This window comes from Echinops telfairi, unplaced genomic scaffold (assembly GCF_000313985.2).
Source record: "Echinops telfairi isolate 266 unplaced genomic scaffold, ASM31398v2 ScPeMD7_7469;HRSCAF=8507_0, whole genome shotgun sequence".
NCBI classification, from domain to species: Eukaryota; Metazoa; Chordata; class Mammalia; order Afrosoricida; family Tenrecidae; genus Echinops; species Echinops telfairi.
In genome coordinates, this window is record NW_022111372.1 from 41,190,814 (window position 1) to 41,203,043 (window position 12,230).

At 45.9% G+C, this 12,230-nt stretch overlaps 1 protein-coding gene and 1 pseudogene across 1 annotated transcript in view; one reads left to right on the forward strand and one right to left on the reverse strand.

The window, feature by feature from the left end:
* The window catches only part of OBSCN (obscurin, cytoskeletal calmodulin and titin-interacting RhoGEF), a 210,806-nt gene that overhangs the window by 164,245 nt on the left and 34,331 nt on the right, over positions 1-12,230 (reverse strand). Inside the window, exons 11-12 of the mRNA XM_045284554.1 lie at positions 5,713-5,988; positions 986-1,261 (exon numbers count right to left, since the gene is read on the reverse strand). Of these exons, the coding sequence (XP_045140489.1) occupies positions 986-1,261; positions 5,713-5,988 (552 nt within the window). The remainder of the gene's footprint in view (positions 1-985; positions 1,262-5,712; positions 5,989-12,230) is intronic.
* LOC115873491 lies at positions 1,367-5,480 on the forward strand (annotated as a pseudogene).

The following is a 12,230-nucleotide window of genomic DNA, read 5'->3' on the forward strand; positions in this document are numbered from 1 at the left end:
ATTATTTCAGAGTATTGGTCCCAAATCCGGGCTCTTTGGAAAAGTCATAAAACCTCCCTGAGCCTGAAAGAGTTATTGTAACGTGTAAGCACGTGAAAAGACAAGCGCCGTCTCCCCTGGGCGGGGAGAACCGCATGGTGACCGGCTGCCAGCACTCACCACTCTGAACAAGGTCACAACACCGCCCCAGATAGACTCGAAGACAGCTATGGAGCAGCATTTAACATGTGTGCTTTTAAAGCCAAACTGGAACCACCGAGAGCAGAGGACTCGGCCCTGAGATAGTCTGTAAAACTAGAACGAGGCCTGTCCCCACCGTCGCCTTTTAGCAAAACAGCAAAAATGGTCCACAGACTAAAGACTGCTGTCCGTAAGCTCAGCGCTCTACTTAAAAATCACCTGCATGGCATCCACGGTCAACAATTAACCAAAAGCAAAGAAGAGAATAGAGGGGGTAGGGAGACTCCAAGCCATAAAACCCAACTCAACTCACTACCAGCATGTGTGGTCCGGCTCATGGCAAGCCTCCAGGACAGGGTAGAACTGTCCCTGTGCGTTTTCAAGAGGGGAACTCTTTACAGGAACACACAGCTTCATCTTTCTCCCACAAAGCGGCCAGTGGTTTTGAACTCATGATCGTAGGGCTAGCAGCCCAAGGCAGAACCCACGACTCCGGGAACTGGAACAGACAGAAGACCATCAAAGAGAAGGTTGACACATAGTAAATGAAGTCGTTACTTTCTCGGGAAATTGTCCAATGGAGATCTAACTTGCTGCGTATACTTTCACCAAAGACTCCGTAAAATATGATGTAAAAATACAAAGGCCAGAAGCACTCGCCAAGGTTGGCACTCGGCCCATAATTGAGACCTATAACCTGTTGTTATACCAGGAGCTCTGTGAGAACAGCCATCAGGCAGCACGTCCATTTCTCCCCCAGTGCCTAATGTTGTTCCAAAACAGCACAGCGCCTCATGGCACCCACCTGTGACGTCCAGGCGGAAGGACACCTTCTGGCCCCCGGCCTCACAGCTGTACTCCCCGGCGTCCGCCTGGCCCGCCTGCTGCACCACCAGCTGCCGCCAACAGCCCTTGGCCTCCATGTGCACCTTGGAGCTGGCACTCAGCTTCTTCCCATCCTTGTACCAGGCCACCTCCGCCTGCGCCTGGGCCACCTCGCAGCTCAGCGTGGCGCTGCCCCCCGCCTCGGCCCGCACCTCGCTCCGTGCCGGCTGCTTCTTGGCAAAGACTGCCACAGGTTCTGGGGACAGAGGGGGACACACAGTCAAAGGCTCAAACCTAGTATCAATGCACTGTGCAAACCCTGAAGCACTAGAGTGCTTTCCATTTGCCCGTGAGCCCCGTGATGGTGTGTCTCTTGTGGGCTGTGAGACTTGAGTCGCAAACACAAGTACCCCGACACAACGCTGCAGGTGTTCAGGTTGGGGACATTCTGAAACAAGAGCCCCTCTCCAGGCTGGAGAAACCTGCATGAGGCCGTCTCCATCACTGTCACTGAATGTATTGTCTTTCCCAGGTGACAGCCGGGGGAGTGAGGCCAGGAGGTCTCCTTAACTGGTGCTCCTCACTGTGCCACGTGCCAGCTTGATCCTCCTTTTCACAGAGGTTAGCCGGCAGGTTCGTGGTGCGAACCCGCAGCCTGAGGGAGAAAGCAGAGGCAGTCTGCTTCCATACACAGTCACCACCTCAGCGCCCTGCGGAGCCGTTCCACTGGCCCTGCAGGGTGGCCATGGATTGGAATTGGCTCAAGGGCAGTGGGTTTGGTGTGCTCTGGGCTGGCTGTTGCTGTTGGGTGTTGTCCAGCTGGCTCCAACTCACGGCGACCCCGTGCACAACAGCACGAGGCCCGCCCGGTCCTGCGGCGTCCTCACCGTCGTCCTTACTTACGCCTGAGCCCATGGCTGCAACCACTGTGTCCATTCTTCCGGTCAAGGGTCTTCCTCTTTGGGACCACACAGATAATCAGTACACTCACTCTGCCTACATAGCTTCATCGCCTGTCCATAGACAGACTGCACAAACCAAACACGGGTGCCCTGCAGCTTTCCATCACCACTGACACCCCGTGCGTCACCTCCCGGTCTCATCTCCGGGAAGCCCACTGTGAAGCGCAGCACTCTTGGTGTCAGGCTGATTTGTCCAACGCTAATAAGGTAGGATGTGTCCATGTTTTACTGCATTGCTCCTTTCCCTCCGGAGGGTCATCTGGACCATTTCCAATGTGAAGATGCTCTGAGCCAAATGGCTGTGAACATCCTTGTTTGTAGGCCAGGCAGGCGCGTGGACTGTTGGAACGTAGTCCAGGCCCGTGTTCGGGTCTATTAGATGTTGCCAAGCTTTTGCCAGGAGAGCCATCCCCCTCCCCTCCCCATAGCAGTGTATGAGTGTTCCAGGGGTCACCGCCCCATATTAACACTTCCATTGCCCATCTCCGTGTCCTGGGTTCCGTGAGACTCGACTGAACACCAAGACAGCGGTGAGCCCAGCTTGCCGCTCTGATGTGGTGTAAATCAAAGATGCTGCGCTCCTCGGAGAAAGGTTAGAGAAATGAAAACAAGTCCTTTGGAAGGGTATAGACTTAGATGGAGAATGTGCAGTGAGACGATCGCTTCACCTCTTGATAGCTTTGTTTAATAAAGGTTTCTAGCAATACTGTAAGGCTTACCCTTGAATGTGTGCGGGGGTGGGAGATAGAGAGGTAGAGTGGAGACCGGGGAGGTGCATGAGACAGGAGGCTAAGAAACCAGGCAGAAAACATCTGACAAGATTTCTCAGCATCTTGTAGATCTGGGAGAAGAGGTAGTGCGTGGCTTTCAAGTGGTGTAGCGGCTTCCGTCTACACCGCTCTCGATAAAAATCCTTGCAGGGCTTTGCTCAGGATCAGGGGAAAACCAGAGCTAGAGGAACCATTTTTAACATGTAATGTCTGACAGTCAATCTAATGTGTGCAATCATGCCAAAGACAGGAGTAGATATTAAAAAGCCATAACAAACTAATATCAAATGATACTCCTGGGAGAGTTATCAGACCAGGGAGTGGTCGAGATTACCATATTTTAATAGATGAAAAGAAAGAGACAACAGAGAGAATCTGTAAAAATAGCAATAATAATAATAATCCAGTGGAAACTGTCTTAGAAGAAAATGATTATGAAACACCTATCAGATCAAAGATTTGTATTCAAAGTATGCAAACAACTCTTAAAACACAACAATAAAAAAATGTTTAAGTATGAGAAATTTCTGAAGAGCTGCCTCACCGGAGAAGATATGCAGATGAAAAACAAGTATATGAAAAGACACTCAATATCATGTATCCGTTGTTATTATTATTAAATGCAAATGATAATGAGACAGCACTACACACCAGAGTGACTGAAATACACAAACTGGCGATATCAAATGGTGATAAGGAAGTGGAGCAACACTAACTCTTACTTGCTGTTGCAAAACCGTACGGCCGCTTTGAGAAAAAGACAGGCAGTTTCTTAAAAACATACAGTCTTACTATATGATTCAGCATTCTCACTCCTAGATATATGCCCAACTATATGCACACAAAAACCTGCAAGCAAGTCTAAAAAAGTTCTAGATAAATAATCAAATCAAACTGTTCTCTTTCTTTTTAAGCTTAGTAATATAAAACTACCAAACTCAATGCCAGGGGGTCATTCCAACTCACAGTGACCCTATGGGACAGGGTAGAACTGCCCTGTGGGTTTCAGACATGGTAACACCGGAATAGAAAGCTTCATTTTCTCCCTCAGCGTGGCTGGTGGTTTCAAACTGCTGACCCTGTGGTTTAGCAGCCCAACAAGTAACCACTAAAACCACCAGGGCTCTTCAGTGTTAAAAAAAAAAGACAATAAATGAAGATGTTCTTATAGAAACACAATGAGGTAAATACTGAAAATAGCTCTTCACACGGAGGGAAAATAATCCCAGAATACTGAATTCAAATCCTGGCTTTGCCATCTTCTGGTTGTGTGACCTTTGGCAAGTTATGTAATTACTCTTGGTTTTCCATGAAAAATACAAAGAGTAGGAGCTCCTCCGTTCGGCTTTCAATGCAGAGGAAGGTTAGGTGCAACTTTCTCCCGTTGTCCAGCATCTGGGTTCATCTGACACCAGAGGCCATCGCCGCCTAGACGCCCAAGTTCAACCCGCCTGAGAGCAAAGTCATGGACTTGGGGTGCGCTGGTGGGGGAGCTGGTACCATGCCCACACTGGCCCCCAAGATTCGCCCCCTGGGTTTGTCTCCACCAAAGGTTGATGATGACATTGGCAAGACAACCGGTGATTGGAAGGAGTTAGGGATTACAGTGAAATGGACCGTTCAGAACAGACAGGTCCAGATTGAAGTGGCGCCTTCTGCCTCTGCCCTGATCACCCAAGCCCTCAGGGAGCCCCCAGGCACAGAAGTCAGCGCGGTGGGAGCATCACTGTGGATGCGATTGTCGGCATTGCCTGTCAGATGCGACCCTGATCTCTCTCTTTTTTTAATCCACCTATCATATAATTCAGCAGTTCAATCATATCAAGAGGGGTTGTGCATTCATTACCAGAATCAATTTTAGCACGTTGTCTTCTTTCTGGTACTCATTGTTATTAGCGCCCCATTTCCTCTCAACCGGCCCCTGCCAGACCCCCAAAGACCCATTCATCCCGTTACTGTCTTTAAAGAGACACCCATGCTGGGAAAGCTAACTGCAATAAGAAAATACAACAGAGAACACTTAAATCAAAAAGAAAGCAGAACAGATTAAAAACCAGACTGACTCTACAACGGTCAAAGGAAGATGAAGAGATGAGGCCTGGCATCTTTGTGCCGCAATTCACTTTCCAGGGCACTCTGCACGACAGCAAAGCCACGGCACCCTGGTCTGCGTTCACCGGAGAGTCACTGGAGGCCCAATCGACGTGCATTTCCCCTTTGCTTTTGTTTGTTTTTTAATGTTTTTAACTGACACAACATTCAAATGAGCAAAAAGATGATCAAAGAAGGTGGTGTAGGGGTTACTCATTGGGCTACAATCTGCATGGTCAGCAGTTCAAATCCACCAGCAAGCTCCTCGGGAGAAAGACTGGGCTTTTCACTCCCGTAAACAGTTACCGTCTCAGGAACCCACAGGATGTCGCGATGAGTCAGTACTGACTGGATGCCAGCGAGTTTGTTTTGTTTGTGTTTCTATCTACTGTAATCCTCCCTACAATCGTCTCTGTCTGATCGCAAGGTGACTCCCGGTGGTCAGAGGGGTTTTCACCGGAGGCATCATCTACGTGGGGCCCCAGCAATGCCACTCTTTAGTCACAGACTCTTTGGAACTGAGAGAGAGATCCTGGGGACTGCATAGTCTATGAGCTGTCGTGTTGATGGCCGCCACCCTCGTGACATCACAGATGACACCGACCGTGGTGCCGTGGGATGCCCAGCAATTAAGAAAAGAAATGCCCAATAAAGGACCATTTGGTGACCAGCAGCAAGAACGGAAGGAGCTCCTCCTCGAGGCTTTCGTAAGTTGGAGCCAGTAAGAAGGCAGGAAGAGCTTTACAAACCGACTGGCACCAAACACCTAGTGAACCTGGACGCGTGGTTGTGATGCGAGGAGATGGATGAGCCGGTACACAGTGGCACACCTCCTCTGTCTGGGAATGCTTCTAAAAAAGAAAGAAGGAACTGCAGGCACCCACCTGTGACATCCAGGCGGAAGGACACCTTCTGGCCCCCGGCCTCACAGCTGTACTCCCCGGCGTCCGCCTGGCCCGCCTGCTGCACCACCAGCTGCCGCCGACAGCCCTTGGCCTCCATGTGCACCCTGGAGCTCGAACTCAGCTTCTTCCCGTCCTTGTACCAGGCCACCTCCGTCTGCGCCTGGGCCACCTCGCAGCTCAGCGTGGCGCTGCCCCCCGCCTCGGCCCGCACCTCGCTCCGTGCCGGCTGCCCCTTGGCAAACATCACCTTGGCCTCTGGGGGACACAAAGACACTCCAGGTCAAAAACAGCCACATGGCTGGAACTGAATGAGGTCCCACTATCTCGATCTCAAAACCAGAGCGCCTGGGTCACGAGCCTGCCTCATTCTGGGTGTTCTCAAACATGTTGAATTTTACACTTAGACTCTTAGTGGGTGGATGCAGCTGCACCAGATGCATTATAAGAATCTGAAACCTACCAGTTCAGTGCCTTTCAGGTAGGCACAGGTTACCATTCAGATTCTAACACCTCTTCCACTATGGTCTTACCCAAACAAAGGAAGAAACGATGTGTGATCTGCATGAGTATTTTTAGATTTAATTTCTTGAAATGTCATCATGAGCAGGCAATATCCATAAGTCACAAGAGTCTTGATATAAAGGGGCCCTTGTGGTGCTGTGGTTAGGCACAGGCTGTTACTGCAAGATCAGTGGTTCAAACCCAGCTGCTCCAGGGGAGAAAGATGAGGCTGTCAGTTCCTATAGAGAGTCACAGCCCTGAAACCCTAGACAGGGTTGATGGCAGAGAGCTTGGTTGGGTTTAGGCAGACTACCACTTCTGGCAAGTACATCACCATTGGTGTAATAAACTCCTGGTTGTTGGGATCCATTTTTTTCCCTAAATTTACTTCTTTTGCTTCATATCACTTCTAGGACCCATTCCATTATGCCGGACTGAAAAAAAATATTTTTATTCCTGAAGTATATCCATTGATGATTCTTTCAATAATTTTGTGAATGGTAAACTCTGCTCTCTGAAAATGTCTTTAGTTCACTTTCACTTTGTTTGATAATTTATCTGGGCATGGAATTATAAGTTGGCATTTATTCTCCCTCTGTATTTCTAAGATTTTACCAGCATTGTCTGTGCTCTTCCCAGCACAAGAAAGTCCACAGAAAACAGTCTTTCCGTTATAGTAGATCTCCCCGTCTTTCTCTCCAGTGGTTTGTAGGGTTTTTAAGATCTCTTGTGGTTTGACCCCCTGCAGCATCAATGATGTGTCCAGTTGTGAACGCTTCTCTGTACTTCCCAGCAGTCTTGCTCAGTCTCGACTTTTAGGGTTCACATCACTTGTCGTTTGGACAGATTCTGTGCCGCGATCTATTTTGTCACTGTCTCCTCCTCGTCATCTCCTCTTCCAGCTGCCCCCTTAGACCCGGCTTCTCTCGCTCATACCTGCCATACCACTTTAGTTTCTACCTCTTCCTCATTCACTCTGTGCTTTTCTTGGATATATGTTCAAATTCACTAATGATCTCTTCAGCTATGTCTAATCTGCTGTTTACCCTTCCTTCAAAGTGCTCACTGTAAGTGTTACATTCCTCATTTCAAGACATTCCATCTGGCTCTCCTTCAACTCTGCTTGTCCTTTTCATAGTTTACTGCCTTGTTTTCTTATTTTCAAATCTCATATATCGCTTTAGTTATTTTAAGCATGATTATTTTATGTTCTCTTATGTTGTTTTATCATCTGAAGTTCCTACAGAGCCTAATTCTGATTTGGGGTACCTTGTGACTTTCATTTATATTGGATTATAGCAAAACCTTTGCTATGCTAACTATGCATTACCTGGGTAGTGGGGCTATCCCTCCTGTATGTTTTATATTTACCCCTTTAATCTTACTGACCTGGGGCCCATTTTTAGGATAATTTTTCAGCACAGAGGTCCTTAATATTATAAATTCAAATACCAACCTCACGTGAGGAACAGGTTTCCATTTCTTAGGAAAAGTTTTTACCACCTGAGGCAAAGCAGACAGACAAGCGTCCTTGTCATCTCCTTCTGGTGGGAGGAAAATGCTTCTCTGGTCCATCTTTTCTCTAATGCTATGGTTTCACAAGGGCCCCAGCTCCACAGAGAGGTCTCTATGCCACCTCCTCACCTCTCTCAAGCCTAAATACTCAATTTCTACTCTATCTCATAAGGTTGCTACGAGTCAGAAATTTCGCTTGTTGACAGTGGGTTGGGTTGGGTTTGGAGTCAAGTACTCACTGACTATCTGAAAACTGGTAGCATTAGTCAGGCCCCAGGGCCCTAGAACCAAAACCCCACTATGGTTACTGCAGCAGCAACCCATCACTGACTGCTTTAGTTTCCCATTCCTTCATCCTTTCCAACACCTGAAAATGTCTCTTTTTGTCCTGCAGGCTCATCTATTAATTTAGCATGGCTTTGTAGCATGCAAGAGAGCCCTGGTGTCCCTGTGATATGAACATTAGGCTGCTAACCGCAGTGTCGCTGGTTCAAATTCACCAGCCGCTTTTCAGAAGAAAGATGAGACTGGCTGGCCTTGTAAAGATTTCCAGTCTAGGAAACTCCACCAGGGGTCACTACGAGTACAAAGTAGGAATGTAGGAAAATTTGAATTTGTCAAAAATGAAATGAAACATAAAGATCAATATTCTAGATATCAGTGAGTCAAAATGGACTGCTATTGGCCATTTTGAATCAGAAAACCTTGTGGTTGACTATGTTGGGAATGACAGATTCAAAAGGAATGGCCTTTGCCCTTACCATCCAAAAAGGCATTTAAAAATCTATCTTGAAGTACAATATGGCCCATGATAAAATACTATCTATCCACATAGAAGGAAGTCCAGTCAATACAACTATGATTCAAATTTAAGCACCAATCACAGAAGCTAATGATGTAGAAACTGAAGAATTCTATAAAAACTTCCGTTGGAAATTGATCAAATATGCAATTAAGATACATTAATAATTATTGGCAATTGGAATGCAAAAACTGGAAACAAAGAGGAAGAACAGTAATTGGACAACATGGTCTTGGTGAGAGAAGCAAAGCTGGAGATAGTATAATATTACTTTGCAAAACCAGTAACTTCTTCACTAAAGATACCTTTTTTCAACAACACAATGGACTTCTCCAGATGGAGTACACAGAAATCAAATTGACTACAGATGTGGGAAGAGATGGTGGAGAAGTTCACTGTCAGCAGCTGAAACCAGGCAAGGGGCTGACTGTGAAACAGACTATCAATTGAAGCTGAAAAACACTAAAATAAGTCTATGAGAGGCAAAAAACGACCTTGAGTCTATCCCACCTGAATTCCAAAAAAATCTCAGAAACAGATTTGATGCACTGAATACTCACGAAAGAAGACCTGATGAGCTATCAGAGGGCATCGAGAAAATCAAACATGAAGAAGCAAAAGGTCATTAAAAAGAAAGAAGAAAAGATCAAAGTGGATGTCAGAAGAGGCTCTGAAACCTGCTCTTAAGCATAGAGTAGCTGAGCCAAGTGAAAGAAATGATGATGTCAAAGAGCTGAACAGAAAATTTCAAAGAGCAGCTCAAGAAGACAAGGTACTTTAGTAGTTACATAATTCCATGTCAACTTGATAAATAAGTACAGAGCTGGAGTTTGGCCTATCAATGAGGTCATAGCCTGATGATGCCGCCCTGTGGGTGTGGTCTTCTCATGAGGATTCTGGGAACTTCCTCTCTCTTGATTCTACCATCAGAAGAGGCGGGCCACTCTCTCTCTGCCTTTATCTTCCTGTGGACAAGCCATGTGGAACCATGCTGAGACCTGAGCCATCCATGCAATGGAGACACACGGAGACCCTATGTTGCTTCCACCACTACTGGATACATAAGACTTTTCACCCAGCAGCCTGTGATCTTCCTTCATTCGGCATCATTGCATATGATGTGTAAGTCTGAAGAGGAATTTATAGACTAGTATTGGACATATGGGCTAATATTGCACGCATGGACTTGAACTGGACTGGGCAGGGACGTTTTCTTAAGATACGATTGCACTTTGATATAAAGCTCTCTCTTACATGTGAGTGTCTCTGAATTTGTTTCTCTAGTCAACCCAGCCTAACACAGTATTATAATGAAATGTGCTCACTCACAGCCATCGAGTCAATGCTGACTCATAGCAAACCCCCCGTGGGTTTCTGAAACTTTAACTGTTTATGGGAGTAGAAAGCCCAGTCTTCTCCTGAGGAACTGCTGGTGGTTTTGAACTGTCAACCATGAGGATCACATACAATGCGCACCAGGGCTACTTAATGAAATGTGCATATGCCTAGAATTAGAAGACCAAAAAGGAAGAACAGGCTCAGCTTACCTTACACTGGAAGAACTCCAATGGAAAAAAAAAGTTCAAGCCTCGAGTTGCAATACTGAAAGATTCTATGAGCAAAATATTGAATGACACAGGAAGTATCAAAAGAAGATGGAAAGAACACACAGAGTCACTGTACCAAAAAGAACTAGTCAACAGCAACAACAACATAAAGAACTAGTCGACATTTAACCATTTCAAGAGGTATCATATGAGCAAGAAACAATAGTACTGAAGGAAGAAGTTCAAGCTTCACTGAAAGCACTAACCGAAAACAATGCTCTAGGAATTGGTGGAATACCAACTAAAACGTTTCAACAAAATAATGAAGCACTGGAAGCACTCACTTGTCTATGCCAGGAAATTTGGAAGACAGCTACTTGGCCAAGTGACTGGAAGAGATTCATAATTGTACCCATCCCAAAGAAAGTTCACCCAGCAGGATGCACATTCTAGGATAATATCACATGCAAGTAAAATCCTGCTGAAGATCATCCAACAACGGTTGGAGTAGCGCATTGACAGGGAGCTACCAGAGGTCCAAGTTAGATTTAGAAGAGGATGTGAAACAAGGGATATCATTGTTGATGTCAGATGGATCTTGGCTGAATGCAGAGACTATCAGAAATATGTTTACTTGTATTTTATTGACTATGCAAAGGCATTCGATTGTGTGAATCATAACAAAGTGTGGACAGCCTTTAAAAGAATGGGAATTCTTTCATTACACTCATTTTGCTCATGCAAAACCTATACATGAATCAAAAGACAGTTGTGAGACCAGAACAAGGAGATACTGCATGGTTCAAAATCAGAAAAGGTATGCATCAGGTTTGGATCCTTTCACTATATTTATTCAATCTGTACGCTGAGCAAATAATTGGAGCTGGGTTATATGGAGAAGAATGTGGCATCAGGATTGAGGAAGGCTGATTGACCTGCGACATGCAGCTGACACCACCTTTCTTGCTGAAAGGGAAGTGAATTTGAAGGGTTGCAGCCTTCGGCATGGGTTGCAACTCAAGGTAAAGAAAGCCACAATCCTCACAACTAAACCAATAGGAAACAGGATAAATGGAGAAAATCCTGAACTTGGCAAGGCTTTCATCTTGCTTGGATCCAAAAATCAATGCTCATGGAAACAGCAATCAGAGACTAAAAGGCACATTGCATCGAGTAAATGTGGGACACAGACCTTTTAAAGTATTGAAAGGCAAGAATGTTACTTTTCGGACAAGGTGAACTTGACTCGATTCATGGTATTTTCGATCCGCTCATATATAAGTGAAGGCTGGGCAATGAATACGGAAGAGCGGAGGAGAATCAATACATTTGATCTATGGCGCTGGTGAAGAATATTGACATTACCATGGACTGCCGAAAGAACAACAAACAAACAATCTATTTGAAAAAGTACAATCAGAATGCTCCTCAGAGACAAGGATGCAAGACTTCATCTCAGGTCCTTTGGACATGTTTTGAGGAGAGACTAGGTAGAGGGCAGTGAAGAGAGGAAGGCCCCGACAAGATGGATTGACACAGCGGCTGCGACAGAAGGCTCAAACATAAGAAAAAGCGTGAGGCTGGCGCAGGACCAGGTGGTACTTATTCTGTGGTACGTGGGTCACCATGGGTCGGAGCCACCTGGATGGCCCCTAACAGCAACTGATTATCAAAATTGACTTGATGCCAGAGGATTTGGGTGAGTATCCATTCTATCCAGCATTTTCAGACGTTATAAATGGAATGGATTTTGCACTATATAAATCTATAGTGCTTCTGGAACCAGAAATCCAGATAACTCTACTTCTCCACTTAAAAGCATTTAACCCTTTCATGATGGAATTGCTTTATGCTCTGAATTTTTTTGCTGGAATTATATATTTCCATGAATGGAAAGCATGCTGAAACCAAGGGAAACTTTTTTTGCATACGGGGTTTTGGTACCATTATGTGGACCTATATGTCCCAAGTAGATTCTGGTGGTAGGTCTGGTGGAGTGAGGATGATTTCTTCAGATTCATGTAGTGACACAGGTTCCTGCCAGGTGGCAGCACTAACTACTACTGGGATAAGAGTTTCCCAAGAAACCTGAGACTCACCAATGTTGGTGAGTGATACCTGTCCCGTGGCTC